General features: G+C 42.5%; 1 protein-coding gene across 1 annotated transcript in view; it reads left to right on the top strand.

Moving 5' to 3' along the window:
* The window catches only part of CNGA3 (cyclic nucleotide gated channel subunit alpha 3), an 83,523-nt gene extending 80,319 nt beyond the window's left edge, over positions 1 to 3,204 (top strand). The window contains exon 9 of the mRNA XM_055241881.2: positions 561 to 3,204. Coding sequence (XP_055097856.1) covers positions 561 to 1,972 — 1,412 coding nt within the window. The 3' untranslated portion in view covers positions 1,973 to 3,204. The remainder of the gene's footprint in view (positions 1 to 560) is intronic.
* The last annotated feature ends 15,519 nt before the right edge of the window (positions 3,205 to 18,723 follow it).

The raw sequence follows: 18,723 nt of genomic DNA, 5'->3' as shown, positions 1-18,723 counted from the left end.
TCAGCTTCCCGAGTAGCTGGTATTACAGGGGTGCACCACCATATCTGGCTAATTTTTGTATTTTTAGTAGAGACAGGGTTTCACCATGTTGCTCAGGCTGTTCTCGAACCCCTGACCTCAGGTGATCCGCCTGCCTCGGCCTCTCAAAGTACTGGGATTATAGGCATGAGCCACAGCACCTGGCCCTCCATCACTTTTTGATTTACAACATGTATCTCTAATTTTAAAGGATCCTTTTTTAAAATATGTATATAAATTCCATTTATCTTTTAAAATTTAATAATCATTCCTTGTTATCATCTGATACCTAATTTATATTTAAATTTACTCAATCAACCTATGTTTTAAAAAAATTCAATAGAATAGATTAGAACTTCATAGAATAGAAAATATCAGAGTGCATTTCCTGTAGTAATGGTAAGTGTTGTTTTTGAAATCATTTCTATTATATATGTATCACTGCATACTGTGTAGCTGTGAGGTAAAATATGTTTCTTTGTACTATGGTCAAAAAAAGTCAGCCTCTGTGATGCCCAAGTGACCTCCATCTTCTTCTTTAGGTTTTCTCGAGCAAGGCTTAATGGTCAGTGATACCAACAGGCTGTGGCAGCATTACAAGACAACCACGCAGTTCAAGCTGGATGTGTTGTCCCTGGTCCCCACCGACCTGGCTTACTTAAAGGTGGGCATAAACTACCCAGAAGTGAGGTTCAACCGCCTACTGAAGTTTTCCCGGCTCTTTGAATTCTTTGACCGCACAGAGACAAGGACCAACTACCCCAATATGTTCAGGATTGGGAACTTGGTCTTGTACATTCTCATCATCATCCACTGGAATGCCTGCATCTACTTTGCCATTTCCAAGTTCATTGGTTTTGGGACAGACTCCTGGGTCTACCCAAACATCTCAATCCCAGAGCATGGGCGCCTCTCCAGGAAGTACATTTACAGTCTCTACTGGTCCACCTTGACCCTTACCACCATCGGTGAGACCCCACCCCCTGTGAAAGATGAGGAGTATCTCTTTGTGGTCATAGACTTCTTGGTGGGCGTTCTGATTTTTGCCACCATTGTGGGCAATGTGGGTTCCATGATCTCGAATATGAACGCCTCGCGGGCAGAGTTCCAGGCCAAGATTGACTCCATCAAGCAGTACATGCAGTTCCGCAAGGTCACCAAGGACTTGGAGACGCGGGTTATCCGGTGGTTTGACTACCTGTGGGCCAACAAGAAGACGGTGGATGAGAAGGAGGTGCTCAAGAGCCTCCCAGATAAGCTGAAGGCTGAGATCGCCATCAACGTGCACCTGGACACACTGAAGAAGGTTCGCATCTTCCAGGACTGTGAGGCAGGGCTGCTGGTGGAGCTGGTGCTGAAGCTGCGACCCACTGTGTTCAGCCCTGGGGATTATATCTGCAAGAAGGGGGACATTGGGAAGGAGATGTACATCATCAACGAGGGCAAGCTGGCCGTGGTGGCTGATGATGGGGTCACCCAGTTCGTGGTCCTCAGCGATGGCAGCTACTTCGGGGAGATCAGCATTCTGAACATCAAGGGGAGCAAGTCGGGGAACCGCAGGACGGCCAACATCCGCAGCATTGGCTACTCAGACCTGTTCTGCCTCTCAAAGGATGATCTCATGGAGGCCCTCACCGAGTACCCCGAAGCCAAGAAGGCCCTGGAGGAGAAAGGACGGCAGATCCTGATGAAAGACAACCTGATCGATGAGGAGCTGGCCAGGGCAGGGGCAGACCCCAAGGACCTTGAGGAGAAGGTGGAGCAGCTGGGATCCTCCCTGGACACCCTGCAGACCAGGTTTGCACGCCTCCTGGCTGAGTACAACGCCACCCAGATGAAGATGAAGCAGCGTCTCAGCCAACTGGAGAGCCAGGTGAAGGGTGGTGGGGACAAGCCTCTGGCTGATGGGGAAGTTCCCGGGGATGCTACAAAAACAGAGGACAAACAACAGTGAAAATGCAGCATCTGTCTCCTGCTTCACTGGGTCGATTGTCAGGGTGACACTATGTGGCCGCAGCTGTGTGGCATGGAACTTGGTCAGGGTTTAATTCCAGCTCTACTCACCCTTTGAAAGCTTTGTGACTGCCTGAGAGAGCCTGTTTCTTCACCTAGAAAATGGGACTTTTTGTCTCAGTCCCAGTGAAGTGCCAGGTTTGATTGTGAAGTCCGCATGAAACATTGCACCAGGCAGGGCTTTGCAAAGTGCAAGGTACCCCAGTCCAAGTATATGAAAACGTGCACACAGGACTCTCATTACTTTTTAATGGAATCCACAAGGCGTTTTAAGGCTTTTTAATCTAATTTTCTTATAAATGAAAGATTATTTAGTCACCTTTCTCCTCTCCAACTTCACTCCACCACCACCTGATAATGAGTATATAACAGGAAGCTGAAGTTACAACATAGTGACTAAAATTCAGACTTACGCACGACAGTTTGAGGCATATTTCTGTTTCTGGTATCACCTTGTGTGTTCTTTGGGGCCCTAGAAACCCTGGCCTTTGGGAGTGCTATGGCAAGTAGAAGTTCTGTAGGATGAGGCCAGGCGCGGTGGCTCACGCCTGTAATCCCAGCACTTTGGGAGGCCAAAGCGGGCAGATCACGAGGTCAGGAGATTGAGACCATCCTGACTAACACGGTGAAACCCCGTCTCTACTAAAAATACAAAAAAATTAGCCGGGCGGGGTGGCGGGCACCGTAGTCCCAGCTGCCAGGGAGGCTGAGGCAGGAGAATGGCATGAACCTGGGAGGCAGAGCTTGCAGTGAGCCAAGATCGCACCACTGCACTCCAGCCTGGGTGACAGAGCAAGACTCCGACTCAAAAAAAAAAAAAAAAGTTTTGTAGGATGGAAAGAGGCTGCCCCATTTGAGGTCACTTAAAATCTGTGAAGCAAATCCAGACTCCTTGCTGTTCAGCCACTGTGAAACCAGAATCTGCTTCACAGAAAAAAGCATCTCAGTTAGGAGAAGAGACATCCCCTCCTTCTCACTTGCCAAAGAGATTCAAAGACAGCCCCTATCCTCCATTCTTGAGTCAGGGCCCTAGGTGACCTATTCTAACTCAAGGAGGAGAGCTATGTACAGGGAGAGCATTTTAGATTGAAGGCTGGAATGGTGTCCTAAACCAAAAAAGCTGACAACTAAGAGTTTTAGAAGATTAGACCATTAGGAACATATCTTTGCAAACTGCCCATTCACTCATGAAGAGGAAGCCTCAAGATCCCTTGGAATTGCTTTTGGCAAAGCTTTTGGCTCATGGAAGGTTAAAGATTGCAGAAATTAGCTTTTTAAAAAAACAAACCCCAGTAAATATAATTTCATTAAACTTTTATAACAGATTTATATTTTTGAGTTCTGTGATTGCAAATTATGACCTCAAATTCCATCATTCACTTATGTAACATGTTGCAAATTACCCAAAGATGAGTCTTTCTTCTTTCTTTCCTTTTTCCTTTCTTCTTTCTTTCCTTTTTTCTTTCTTCTTCCTTCTTTCTTCCTCTTTCTCTCTCCTCTTTTCCTCCTCAAAATGTATATATTTTAAAAGCCTTAACTATTAGTTATGCCTGCATTCATATTTGCACAGGAAAAATAAAGACCTGGATTTAAGAATAGGAATGACTCTTGCTTCAGCTCTTGCCATAAGGGAAGTTTCAGTTCCAGAGTATGTTTCTAGGGCAATGGCTTCCCTAGAAAGAATAGGTGCTGATGTGAGGGACGTCACACATTCCAAGAAAGTGACAAAGCCAAGTGCTGTTAAGGGCACAAACCAGCAAGAACTCTCATTGCTGGTGGGCATGCAATATGGCAATTTGGAAGACAATTTGGTAGTTTTTATAAAGTTAGACATATGCTTTAGCATATGATCCAGCCATCACACTCCTAGGTATTTACCTAAAAGAATTTGAAACTTATATGCACATAAAAACATGTATGTAAATGTTGGTAGCAGCTTTATTCATTATTAACACAAATCTGGAAGCAGTAATAATGTCATTCAATAAGTGAATGGATAGATAAACAGTCAGGCGAGGTGGTGTGTGCCTATAATCCAGCTACCAAGGAGGCTGAGAAGGGAGAATCATTTGAGTTCAAGAGTTTGAGGACAGCCTAGGCAACATAGCAAGACCCTGTCTCTAAAAAAAAAGGAAAGAAATAAAGAAAAAAGTAAAACAGTGGTATATCTATACAATCACTGTATAATCAAATACTACTCAGGAATGAAAATGAATGAGCAATTGATCAAGGGAAAAAGATTCTATTTGTATGACATTCTGGAAAAGGCAAACAATAATGATGGAAAACAGCTGAGCGGTTGCCAGGGGTTGTCAGGGGGTGTAGAGGCTGATTGCAAAGGAGATCACGGGGGAATTTTTAGTGTGATGGAACTGTTTTGCATGGTGTTGGAGTGGTGGGTATATGACTGTGCGTTGTCCACTCTCACAGAACTGTATACCACAAAGAATAAACTGTAATGTATGAAATTTTAAAATATCAACCCAAATGTGGGCAATACAAGGATGGAAAGCAGATTGTGACAAATGAATCTAACTATATTAGAAATATATGACATAACTTTACTGAAGGACATAGGGTAAAACGATGACCTAAGTAATGTTAAAAATGGTGCTTTGAGTAGAAACTAAGGCTAAAGATGAAAAGATGTGACATGAGGCCGGGCGCGGTGGCTCATGCTTGTAATCCCAGCACTTTGGGAGGCCGAGGTGGGCGGATCACGAGGTCAGGAGATCGAGACCACGGTGAAATCCCGTCTCTACTAAAAATACAAAAAATTAGCCGGGCGTGGTGGCGGGCGCCTGTAGTCCCAGCTACTCGGAGAGGCTGAGGCAGGAGAATGGCATGAACCTGGGAGGCGGAGCTTGCAGTGAGCCGAGATTGAGCCACTGCACTCCAGCCTGGGTGAAAAAGCGAGACTCCATCTCAAAAAAAAAAAAAAAAAAAGTGACATGAATACTGTACTCTAGTTGTAAATTTGTTTCACGTGGGGATATGTGTTACTAATTCAGAATTACATGATACTATGGATGAATGCATGAATGAGTGAATAAATAAATAAATAAATGCTTTAAAAAATGGAAGCCAGATTTATCGTAGTCAGAAAAAGAAGTTACAAATAAGACTACATAAGATCAGAATGAATCCTGTGGTACTGGATTGAAATCAGACATTAGAATGAACTCATGTTTATTTATGTATCCAGGTAGACAGATGCAGAAATGATTGTAGGTATGTATGTGTGTGTGTATATACATATGTGTGTGTATATATATGTTGGTATACATAGATATATTTCTAACTCTGTGTACCAAGAAGGCTTGGCAGTGATACCTATTACAAAGAGCACACCAAGCACCCAGATCTTGGTTTCCAGATGTCTTTCTCCAATGAAAGGAACCAGGGTTGATTCTAGGGCTGAGACAGGGAAAATATACCATAAGCATGGAGTGTCTTGTAGTGCCAGAAAGTACTCGAAAAACACAATGTTGGGGGGCAAATGGCAATAGGGCTTTCTACATACACACACACACACACACCCACACAATGATGGAGGGAAATCAAAGGGACACAGCAACCAACCTGAAAGAGCTCCCAATGGCCAAAACTGAAGCCATTTGAAAAACAAAATTTAAAAATTTAGTATTAGTCTATATCCCAAAGTATAAAAGTCCATGAGTCGGCCGGGCGCGGTGGCTCACGCTTGTAATCGCAGCACTTTGGGAGGCCGAGGCGGGCGGATCACGAAGTCAGGAGATCAAGACCACGGTGAAACCCCGTCTCTACTAAAAATACAAAAAAATTAGCCGGGCGTGGTGGCGGGCGCCTGTAGTCCCAGCTACTCGGAGAGGCTGAGGCAGGAGAATGGCGTGAGCCGGAGAGGCGGAGCTTGCAGTGAGCCCAGACTGCGCCACTGCACTCCAGCCTGGGAGACAGAGCGAGACTCCGTCTCAAAAAAAAAAAAAAAAAGTCCATGAGTCTATGCCATAAATGAATGATTGAATAAATAAATTAATGAGGGAGAAAGGACACATATTTTTTACAGAAGGATTCCAGATCATATATGTAGATTATTCGATACTTTCCACCCCAGGATGTAAAGCCTTATTGATGGATCTTGCACTCAGAACTGGAGCCAAGGATCCAGCAGCCTCTACACCACCATGGGGGAACATAATGTCAATATCAACTGATCATGTGAATGGGATTACAGTAAGGAGGTTGAGGTGGGAAAGTTATCCCGGATTTTCCAAGGGGGCCTGATATAATCACAAGGATTCTGATAAGTGGGAGACAGGAAGATCAGAGAGAGGAAGGCAATGTAACTATGAAAGAATATGTATTATTATTATGGTAGAAACTTCATTAAGATTTTTGAGATTCTGGAAAAATGGTGGTGGTGGCAGTGTAGTTTGTTGGGCTCTCTAAGTCCTCACATAAAACACAGCAAATAAGATGGCAAATCTAAAGATCCACAGACAACATCTGACATCCCTGAGGATATGAAAACGCCCAAATCACCAACAGGTGCTCACTAAAAAGCATGGAGAGCCTGTCTGAGAACATCTGGAATTAAGGGAGATTCTGCAGGGATCAATTTGTGGGTGACGGCAAATTGACAATGATGCTGCAAGATTGATGTGCAGGGACACTCTGGGTGCTGCACACTCTGGATGTTCACAGAATAAAGCTTCTTCCTTTATTTGAAAAACATCTATTCAGACCCTCTGCCCATTTTTACATTGTGTTATTTGTTTGCTTGCTATTGAGTTGTTTGAGTTCCTTATATATTTTAGATATTAACCCTTATCAATGTATGGTTTGCAAATATTGTCTCTCATTCTGTAGGTTGTCTCTTCACTCTTGATTGTTTCTTTGGCTGTGCAGAAGCTTTTTAGTTTAATGTAATCCTATTTGTCTATTTTTGCTTTTGTGGTCTGTGTTTTTGGTTTCACATCTTTAAAAATAATTTCCCAGATCAATGTCATGGAGGATTTACCCTATGTTTTCTTCTAGTATGAAAGAAGCTTCCTTCTAAGACAAAACCCCTCACTGAGAGACATTTTGGAGTAAAATCCAAATTGATCACAGGACAGAAACGGTACTGACAAAGGAAAGAAAAAGTTTAGATAAAAGAGGGTAGAGAAGCAGAGGAGGTAGCACTACTTCATATATATTTTTATCACTTTGAGAAAACAGCTGAAGAGAGAATTAGAGAACTATGAAGTTAGAAAAAAATAAATCATGTTCCATCTCTTCTCTCTAAAGTATAAGCACATTCAACTCACTTAGAAGGTGAACAACAGAAAAGATGCACCCTCAAATTTCATGCAAAGTCTTTATTAAGAAGACAGCGAGGAAGAATCAGATGGAGTATAACATCTCTGCAGATAATGAAACCCACCAGAAAGACATGCCCACAGAACGGATGTAAACTGACTCATCATTTCAAAACCAGCAAAAGAAATTAAGAGAATGATAGATGCTATTAAAAAAAAAAAGCCAGCATAAACCAGAATCAAGGATGAGGTGATTGAGGAAAAGGAAGATTTGACAAGAGCTGTAACAGAACTCAGAAAAGTACTAGAAATAAAAGAACAAAAAATGATTTCAAAATAAAGACTGAATTAAAAGGAACACAAGAGCAAATAAACATACTAAGCAGTGTTTTAAGGGAAATCAAAGATGGAAAGGAAAAATGTCCTAAAAATCAAAGAAGATATTCCAAATATGACATTTGGGAAAGGACAAAATTATGGCGAAAGTAAAAAAAAAAAAAAAAAAAATTAGTGGTTGCCAGAGGTTTGGGGGGGCAGAAGGATAAACAGGTGGAGCGCAGAGAGTTTCAGGGCACTGAAAATACTCTGTATGATACTGTAATGGTAAATACATGTTATTATACCTTTGTCAAAACCCACAGAATGTTCAACACCAAGAGTGAACACCAGTGTAAACTATGGACTTTAAGAGAAAAATGTATCAGTGTAGGTTCATCTGTCACAGCAAATGCACGTTTGATACCACTTTCAAAAATATGAAGTATGTTGCAGGTATAGGGGAATTTTGCTGTGAACCTAAAACTGCTCTTAAAATGCTTTTTTAAATCAAAAACAAATGAAAAAGATAAAAAGAATTTGTGAGAAAAGTGATGGAGAATAAACAACAAAGATCTAACATGTTAATAAGAATCCCAAACAAGTACCAAAGCACAGGAATAGAGCAAAACACTAAAACTTATCATTTAAGAAAAGCTCCTGAAATAAAAATTAGCTCGAACTAGATATTGAAGAAACATTCTGCATTCTGGGAAACTTGAGGCAGAAAACTGGCACTGAGACATATAATAGTACAACTTATAGACTCCAAAAGAAAAGAAAAAACGTTTTTGACATTCAAGCAAAAAGACAAAGTCACTTACAAGGGGGTAATATCAGATTGCCTTCAGACTTTTGTAAAATAGCACTTCATGCTAGAAGACAATGAAATAACACATGCCCGATATTCAAAGACAAAAAATATGAGCCACAGATTTTATGTCCAACCAAACTGGCCTTGAGGTAGAAAGGCTGCAGATAAACAGTTATAAACATGCAAAAACTCAGGAGTATTGTTTTCATGAGCCCTTCCTGAGCAATCTACAAGAGAAGAACCTCAGAAGACCAAAAAGGCTGGGAAAATATTGACATGAGGCCAATTACTCTGCTCACTGAAAAAGCTCAGAACAGTAACTCAGTAGCAATGAGTGCCCATAGCACCCATACTGTAGTCTCTAAATACAATTTCACATTTAAAGGAACCAAGATGAACCCAAAACATTTTGTTTTGCCAGAAAGCAAGGGAATTATCAAAGACACTGAGATTACGTCAGTAGAATATAGAATCCAATTTGAATGCACTTCCACTGGCCAAAGGTGGAAGAATTTGAGCATCACAAAGAAAAATAACTGCAATGTACTAAGTCAAATATATTTTTAATGGTCACCATTACAGCTTATTCCAAAAATTGTCAACGGGAAAGAATCAAGAAGTTATGCTGACTTTCATATACAAAAACTAGATTTCAGAGTAACCTAAACAATTGAGGAAGGAAAGTTATTTTTCTTTTCTTCTGTGGAGTCAGGATCTCACTATGTTGCCCAGGCTGGTCTTGAACTTCTGGGATCAAGCAATACTCCCACCTCTGCCTCCCAAAGTGCTGAGATTATAGGCATGAGGCACTATGCCCAGCTGGAAACTTCTGTCTTTATAGAATAATTCCAACTAAAAAATATTATCTCATAGAATATTGGATCTAGGCAATCATATAAAATGGATGTCAAAACCACTAGTTGCAAAGTTGATGAGGAGGGGGGCAAAGCTAGATAGCCAAATAGAAGCCTCCAGTGATTGTTCCCCCACCACACACACACAAGAATGCAAAACTGAACAACTACCCACACACAAAAGCACCTTCATAAGAACCAAAAATCAAGTAAGCAATCACAGTACTGGTTTTAACATCATATTAAGGAAAGAGACACTGAAGAGGGTAGGAAAGACAGTCTTGAGTTGCCCACACCACTCCTCCCCTATCCCTCAGCAACAGCTGCATGGCAAGAAGAGAGAATCTGTGTGCTTGTGGCAGGGAGAGTGCAGTGATTGTGGGACTTTGCATTGGAGCTCAGTGCTGCCCTGTCATAGCAGAAAGCAACTCAGGGCAGAACTCAGCTGACACCCATGAAGGGATTTAGACCAGCCCCAACCAGGCAAATTGTCAATCCCAGCAGTCAGAACTTGAGTTCCAGCAAGCCCTGCCGCTGTGGGCTAAAGTGCTCTGGGGTGCTAAGTAAACTTGGAAGGCAGTCTAGGCTGCATGAACAGCAATTCCTGGGCAAGTCCTGGTTCTGTGCTGGACTTGGAGCCAGTGGACTTGGAGTGCATGCAACCTAGTAAGATATCAGCGGGGGCAGCCAAGAGAGTGCTCACATCATTCCTCCTCTAACCCCATGCAGTGCAGCTTGCAGCTCCAGGAGAGACACTTTCTCTCTTCTTGAGGAGAGGAGACAGGAGAGTAAAGAGGATTTTGTCTTGCAACGTGAATACCAGCTCAGCCATAGTAGAATAGGGCACTAGGCAGAGTCATGAGACCCCCATTCCAAGCCCTAGTTCCCAGATGACATTCTAAACACCCCCTGGGCCAAAAGGGAACCTGCTGCCTTGAAGAGAGAGATTATGTCCTGGCAGAATTAATCACCTGCTGACTAAAGAGGCCCTGGGCCCTGAATAATAAGTAGTGGTAGCCAGGCAGTGCTCACCAAGGGCCTTGGGCAAGACTCAGAGCTGTACTGGCTTCAAGTGTGACCCAGCACATTCCCAGCTGTGGTGGCTATGGGGACAGACTCCTTCTGTTTGAGGAAAGGAGAAGGAAGAGTAAAGGGGACTTTGTCTTGCAGCTTGGGCACTAGCTTGGCCACAGGTGGGTGAGCACCAAGTGAGCTCCTGAGTCCCCAGTTGTAGGCCTTGGCTCCTGGACAGCATTTCTGGACCTGCCCTGGGCCAGAGGGAAGCCTACTGCCCTGAAGGGAGAGACTCAGGACTGACAGCATTCCCCACCTGCTGACTGAAGGGCCCTTGGGCCTTGAGTGAACATCATAGGCAGTAGCCAGGCAGTAACTGCCATGGGCCTAGGGCAGTAGTGGCCATGAGGACAGACTCCTCTACTTGAGGAAATGGGAGGGAAGAGAGGGAGGGAAGAATGGGAAGGACTTTATCTTGTGGCTTGAGTGCCAGTTCAGCCACAGTAGAATAGAGCATCAGGTAGACTCCTAAGGTTTCTGACTCCAGGCCCTGGCTATCAGATGGCATCTCGGACCCACCTGGGGCTAGGAAGAACTCACAGTCCTGAAGGGAAAGACACAAACCTGCCTGTATTTGTCATTTGCTGATTGTATAGCCCTTGGGCCTTGTGTCAATATAGGTGGTAGCCGGGCAGTGGTCACTGGAGGCCTTGGGCATGACCAAGTACTGTGCTGGCTTCAGGTCTGACCCAGCACAGTCCTAGTGATGGTGGCCACAGGGGTGCTTGTGTTACCTTTTCCCCAGCCCCAGGCAGCTCAGCACAGAGACAAAAAGAGAAAGAGAGAGACTCTGTTTGTATGAAGGAAAGTAAGCAAAGAGAACAAAAGTCTCTGCCTGGTAATCCAGGGAATTCCCCCAGATCTTACCTGAGACCACCAAGGTGATACATCTAAGAGTCTGCAAGAACTACAGCATTCCCGGGATTGGGGTGCCCCCTAAAGCAGATATGGCTGCAGTGACCAGAAAAAGACTTAGATCACAATACCCACGTCCCTTCAAATACCTGCAAAGCTTTCCCAAGAAGGACAGATACAAATAAACCCAGACTATGAAGACTACAATAAATACCTAACTTTTCAATACCCAGACATCAGCGAACATCCACAAGCATCAAGCCCATCCAGGAAAACATGACCTCACCAGACAAACTACATAAGGCATGAGTGAGCAACTCCAGAGACACAGAAATATGTGAACTTTCAGACAGAGGATTCAAAATGGCTGTTTTGAGGCAGCTCAACAAAATCAAAGGCAACACAGAGAAGGAATTCCAAATCCTATTAGATACATTTAACAGAGAATGAAATAATTTAAAAGAATCAAGCAGAAATACTGGAGCTGAAAAATGCAAATGGCATACTGAAGAATGCTTCAGAGTCTCTTAGCAGAAAAAAGAATTAGTGAGCTTGAAGATAGGCTACTTGAAAATACACAGAAGAGACAAAAGAAAAAAGAATAAAAAACAATGGAGGATACCAACAAGATCTAGAAAGTAGCTTCAAAAGGGCAAATCTAAGAGTTTCTGGTTTTAAGGAAGAGGTAGAAAGAGAGATCAGGGTAGAAAGTTTATTTAAAGGGATAATAACAGAGAACTTCCAAAACTTAAAGAAAGAGACAATATTCGAGTACAAGAAGGTTATAGAACATGAAGCAGATTTAACCCAAATAACATTTCAAGACATTTAATATCAAACTCCCAAAGGTCAAGAATAAAGTAAGGATCCTAGAATCAGCAAGAGAAAAGAAACAAATAGCATACAATGGAGCTCTAATACATCTGGCAGCAGACTTCTCAGCAGAAACGTTATAGGCCAGGAGAAAATGGCCTGACATATTTGAAGTGCTAAAGGAAAAAAAAAACAAAACTTTTATTCTAGGATAGTATATCCAGCAAAAATATCCTTCAAACATGAAGGAGAAATAAAGACTTTCCCAGACAAACAAAAGCAGAGGGATTTCATCAACCCCATACCTGTTCTACAAGAAATGCTAAAGGGAGTTCTTCAGCCAGCCATGGTGGCTCACACCTGTGATCGCAGCACTTTGGGAGGGCAAGGCGGATGGATCACCTAAGGTCAGAAGTTCAAGACCAGCCTAGCCAACATGGTGAAGCCCTATCTCTACTAAAAATACAAAAAATTAGCCGGGCATGGTGACACATGCCTGTAATCCCTGCACTTTGCGAGGCTGAGGCAGGCAGATCACCTGAGGTCAGGAGTTCGAGACCAGCCTGGCCAACATAGTGAAACCCCCATCTCTACTAAAAATACAAAAAATTAGCTGGGTGTGGTGGTGCACACTTGTAATACCAGCTACTCAGGAGGCTGAGGCAGGAGAATACCTTGAACCCAGGAGGCAGAGTTTGCAGTGAGCCAAGATCGTGCCACTGCACTCCAGCCTGGGTGACAGAGTGCCTTAAAAAAAAAAAAAAGGGTCGATGGGGAGTTCTTCAATCTGAAAGAAAACGACATTAATGAGCAAGAAGAAGGACCCTGAAGGTCCAAAACTCACTGGTAACAGTAAGTACACAGAAAAACACAGAATATTGTAACACTGTAATTGTAATGTGTAAACTACCCATATCTTGAATAGAAAGATTAAAAGATGAACCTATCAAAAATAATAACTACAACAACTTTTCAAGACATAGAATAAAAAGAGATAAATAAAAACAACAAAGAATTTAAAAGTGAGAGGATGAAGTTAAAGTGCAGACTTTTCATTCGTTTTCCCTTTGCTCATTTGTTTGTTTATGCAATCAGTGTTGTCACCAGTTTCAAATAATGGATTATATATATAATGCAAGCCTCATGGTAACCTCAAATCAAAAAACATACAACAAATGCACACAAAATTAAAGGCAAGAAATTAAAACATACCACCAGAGAAAATTACCGTCACTAAAAGGAAAACAGGAAGGGAGAAATGAAGAGAAGACCACAAAAACAACCAGTAAAACAAGTAACAAAATGGCAAGAGTAAGTCCTTACTTATCAATAATAACATTGAATGTGAATGAACTAAACTCTCCAATAAAAAGACATAGTCAGTCAGGTGCTGTGGCTCACGCCTGTAATCCCAGCACGTTGGGAGGCCGAGGTGGGCGGATCACCTGAGGTCAGAAGTTCGAGACTAGCCTGCCCAACATGGTGAAGCCCTGTCTCTACTAAAAATACAAAAATTAGCCAGGTGTGGTGGTGGGTGCCTGTAGTCCGAGCTACTCAGGAGGCTAAGGCAGGAGAATCACTTGAACCTGGGAGGTGGAGGTTGCAGTGAGCCGAGATCGCACCACTGCACTCCAGCCTGGCCGACAGAGCAACACTCCCTGTCAAAAAAAAAAAAAAGGAGAAATGGTTATAAATTAAGACTTGAGTAAAAACAAACAAACACAGAAACACAACAGAAACCCACACTGTTTAATTCAAGTCACAGAATTGACTTGAATTGCTTTAAGGAGAAAAGCAGATCAAAGCTAAAGTTGGTTTGAATCTGGAACAAATGGATAACTCCAGAGAAGTAAGTTCCTCTTGTAGCTTATCCTGACAATGGCCACAGGGTTTCAACCGCAGAGTGAAGGTGGGAGGGGATCAGGGTGTTTTCAGATGCTGTTTTCTCTCCCACCTTGGCAGTCACGGCTGCTTATGTTGAGGGGCAGGAGGATGCCACTTGCTATTTACTCTTGTTCTTTATCTGAAAGCTGAACTTTTCTCTGCTACAGTGTGACTCTTCACCTTAAATGACTAAAGCCAGTCTTGTGAAAAACAGACAGCATTAGTCAGCTGGCTGAATTTTATAAAAAATAAACTTCAAGCTTATGTATTGTGAAGAAGCATTTTGATCCATAGAGTTTCTAAAGTAATTTTAAGAAAATCCCCAAAACCAACAAGGTCACTACTCAGAGTGAGGTCGCTTTACCAGCAGCATCAAGTTCACCCGGGATCATGTTAGAAAAATGCAGAATCTTGGGCCCGCCCCAGACTTACTGAGTCAGAATGTGCATTTTGACAAGACCCCAGGGGATTCGTGTTGTCCATTAGCGTTTGAGAAGCACTGGTATGAAGTACTTGAAACTATCTGCAAGTATGTTATCTGAATCTTTCCAACTTGCACCTAACTCAATTGCTTGCTGAATTAAATATGTATATTTATATATATATAATATATATATATTTGAATAGTTAAAATGCAACAGGATAGGGATGTTATTGTGAGCCACCACAGTGTAGAAATGGCATCTGAGGATGTTCCTAGCAGTTATTGTGCTGGCTCACCCAACACTGTGGCTCAAAGGTGGAGGCTCAGTGCTTGTACCATGACATGAACTTGACCTAACATGCCTGTGTGTGTGTGTGGGTACGTGGAGGATGATTGCGCTAACATTACCTTACTCTGTAGCTTTAAGTATAACTTCTTTTTTTTTTTTTTTTTTAGACGGAGTTTCGCTCTTGTTGCCCAGGCTGGAGTGCAATGGCACGATCTCGGCTCACCACAACCTCCGTCTCCCAGGTTCAAGCGATTCTCCTGCCTCAGCCTCCTGAGTAGCTGGAATTACAGACACGCGCCACCATGCCTGGCTAATTTTGTATTTAGTAGAGATGGGGTTTCTCCATGTTGGTCAGGCTGGTCTCGAGCTCCCAACCTCAGGTGATCCACCCGCCTCGGCCTCCCAAAGTGCTGGGATTACAGTCGTGAGCCACTGCGCCCGGCCTAAGTACAACTTCTTATCTGCAATACACAGTCAGAAATTACTCTGTAAAAAATTTTTCCAGCCATTAGGCATGTAAAATTGTAAGCAGTTATCATCAACACCTAGTCAGATGGAATGCATGTCAGAAATCAGAAGTATGCTTGATAATGCAACAAGTACAATTTTAAGTACATCATAATATTTTCCTTTTTTGATGAGAATCACATGAAATTAGTCAGAATTCCAGTGTTTTGAAGTTCACAAACATGCAGTGGGACTACAAATAGTGACTACAGCTAGGCTAGTTCATAGAGGGAAAAAAATTGATAGAGGTTTCTCCAAATTTAACAGCAATTCTCAAAATGTATTTAATACATAAATTTACCAATGATGAGTTGTGGAGCCAAAATAAACCTTTCTGGGATGGGCGCGGTGGCTCACGCCTGTAATTCCAGCACTTTGGGAGGCCGAGATGGGCGGATCATGAGGTCAGGAGATCGAGACCATCCTGGCTAACACGGTGAAACCCCGTCTCTACTAAAAATACAAAAAAATTAGCCGGGCACGGTGGCAGGTGCCTGTAGTCCCAGCTACTCGGGAGGCTGAGGCAGGAGAATGGCGTGAACCCGGGAGGCGGAGCTTGCAGTGAGCCAAGGTCGCGCCACTGCACTCCAGCCTGGGCGACAGAGCGAGACTCCATCTCAAAAAAAATAAATTAAATAAATAAATAAATAAACCTTTCTGAAGCAGCAGTAATTAAAAAAACACAATTTCGGATTAACCATTCCAGAGGAAAGACAGAATTTCTTTTCTATTCTTTCTATCAAAAATTATATGGATTGTTGCTATATGAAGAAGCAATCAGAGTTGACAGCCAAAAAATGTAGCAAACATTGTATTAACCAGTTGACTAATAAAATAGTAATAAAATACTAATAAAATATTGTTCTGGATTTTGGGATGTTTGTGGCATTTTAAATTTGTAATACAGTATGATTTTTCTTGGTCTAAATAAATGCTTTTGTTTATGGTTTTGAATTTGTAATTCAGTATTCTTTTTTTAAATACTCTTCCCCTAGTGTGTAAAATTTATGCTCCCCAAATGCTGGGTCCTGCTATAATCAGTAGTATGTTCTTTCATGGTTTCTAGCAGTGAGTTTGTTGTAATAAAATTAGAAGATAAGCTTTCGTTGGTGCATTTAAATACTTAGGCTAGGTGTCTAGAAATTTAAGTGGCAGGTAGGCATCTATGTTAAGATAGCCACTTTGATGGGGTGGTTTCAAATGCTAGTGCCGTAGAGTAAAAGGTTATATCAATGTTACTATTCATTGAGTCTATTAATCTTGAATTTAGTGGCTAGAGACTGAATCAATTAATAAACAGTGAAACCTTGCCCTGGCTCACTAACAATAATGCTAAATCAGAACAAAGAAGCTGGAGAATTTCCTTAATCAGCGATAGACAAGGAGAACCTTACAAGGTTGGTCCTGAGCTCCAGAGAAGCCAAATATCTGGGTGGGATGTAAATACTTGGGCTCATTAATGAGGTTATTCTGACCTAGGATTTTTTTTTTATTTCTATTTAGATTCCAGCATACTGTGGCACTTCTTTCTCATCACTTCATCTCCTGAAATATGTTTTTTGTTTGTTTTTTGAGACAAGGTCTCGCTGTCACCCAGGCTGGAGAGTGGAGAGCAGTGGCACGATCATGGCTCACTGCAGCCTCGACCTCCTGGACTCAAAGGATCCTCCCACCCCCACCTCAGTCTCCCAAATAGCTGGGACCACAGGCACGTGCCACCACGCCCCGCTATTTTGTTTTTTTAATTTTTTATAGAGATGGGGTTTCACCATGTTGCCCAGGCTAGTCTCAAACTCCTGGGCTCAAGCTATCTGCCCACCGCAGCCTCTCAAAATGCTCGGATTACGGGCGTGAACCACTGCTCCCAGACAAATATGTTCATCTTTATAGAAAAGTAGGCTTTGGGCCAGCATGGTGGCTCACACCTGTAATCCCACCTTAGATGCTGTTCTTCTGAAAGAGTGAGCAGAAAGGAGCCTTCCAAAAAGCCTGTTCAGGGTTTCTCAAAGCCATGTTCCATGGAATACGTGTGTGAGTCACACAAGTACTTTGCTTTGAAACTTAGGAAGAGCAGTCTTTTGCCAATTTTCAGAAAAAAGTAATGGCTTCAATTTTTTTCATTTTTCTTCCATAGAAGTTTCTGTAACTTTTGCTCCACGGTATTACTAGTAATCCACTGGCCAACAAAATGCATTAAATGCATTAATAGCAAATCATATTAATTAAGATAATGCTAGCCACTGTGATGAATAACCTCCCAGCATTTGCTGGCTTGATGCAATGCAAGCTTCTCACTCAGCAACAGTGCAGTATGAGTGCTCCCAGATGGCAGGGATCCAGGCACTATTTTTCAGCTTTGCCCTTCCCTCAGAGTGCAGAGCTCTGCAGGCAGCCTGCAGGCAGCGCAGGGGAGACGGAGAAGGTACATCTGCTTCATATTCACCTTGTAGAAGAGACACGTGTCACTTCTGTTGGTGAAAGCTTGTCACATGTAGATGCAAGCGGGGGTGAGTGGAGAAGAGGGAGGGGAAATTGTGATCCTTGACTAGGTGGTCACTTCCCAGTGACAACTCTACACTCTGGAAAGGGAACAGTCTCAACATAGACATCTAGTTGTCCATACAAACTAAAATCAGCTAAGAAAACCCTCAGAATTCACATAATTCCACAGCTTCCTTTCCTGTGTTCATATTTGCTCTCAAATCTGATGCTATTTCATATACATATAATAGAGTCAGTCATATTTTCTGCCAGCTAAATATGCCAGGAAAACTGAGTCACCCCTTATATAAGTGCTGGGTAAGGGGGTGATCAAAAGTAGTCAAAATTGGGCCAGGCACAGTGTTTCACACCTGTAATCCCAGCACTTTGGGAGGCTGAGGCGGGTGGATCACCTGAGGTCAGGAGTTTGAGATCAACCTGGACAACATGGTGAAACCCCATCTCTACATCTCTACTAAAAATATAAAATTAGCCGAGTGTGTTGGCCAGTGCTTGTAATCCCAGTTACTTGGAAGGCTGAGGCAGGAGAATTGCTGGAACCAGGGGAGCAGATGTTGCAGTGAGCTGAAATCGCACCACTGCATTCCAGCCTGGGCGACAGAGCAAGACTCTGTCTCAAAAAAAAAAAAAAAAAAAAAGTAGTCAAATTACCATAGGAAATCTCTTGAATTGCTCTCTGCATAGTCTGGTTAGGTCCTCCATAATCAGTATTCCCTTCAGTGGAGCAGATAGATCACTCTTTGGCTGCGACCCAGAGAAAGGAGTCAGCTTGTTTTTAATGATCATATTCAGGACTGCCACATATGGTTGCTCTAGTTGTGCACTGTCCAAAAGGGACCTTCTAAAGAGGTGTCCTGCACATTCTCGCTATCATGGATTTTTTTGGTATTTACTATGGCAGATTTTCAGCAGATGGCAGTAGATGGTCTTGTGCTAATGGTCCATATACTATGACAATTCTCCAGGGCAGAAGGTTAAAGTCTTATCTAGACAGGGCTGCTTTGCATTAATCCTTTTCTCATAACAACAGAGACATGGGTTCTTAATCAGAACTAATGTTTTGACTCCTGCCAGACTTGCAG

This window comes from Symphalangus syndactylus, chromosome 14 (assembly GCF_028878055.3).
Source record: "Symphalangus syndactylus isolate Jambi chromosome 14, NHGRI_mSymSyn1-v2.1_pri, whole genome shotgun sequence".
NCBI lineage: Eukaryota > Metazoa > Chordata > Mammalia > Primates > Hylobatidae > Symphalangus > Symphalangus syndactylus.
Note: the sequence above shows the minus strand (reverse complement) of the source record. Positions and strands in the feature narration are given on the sequence as shown.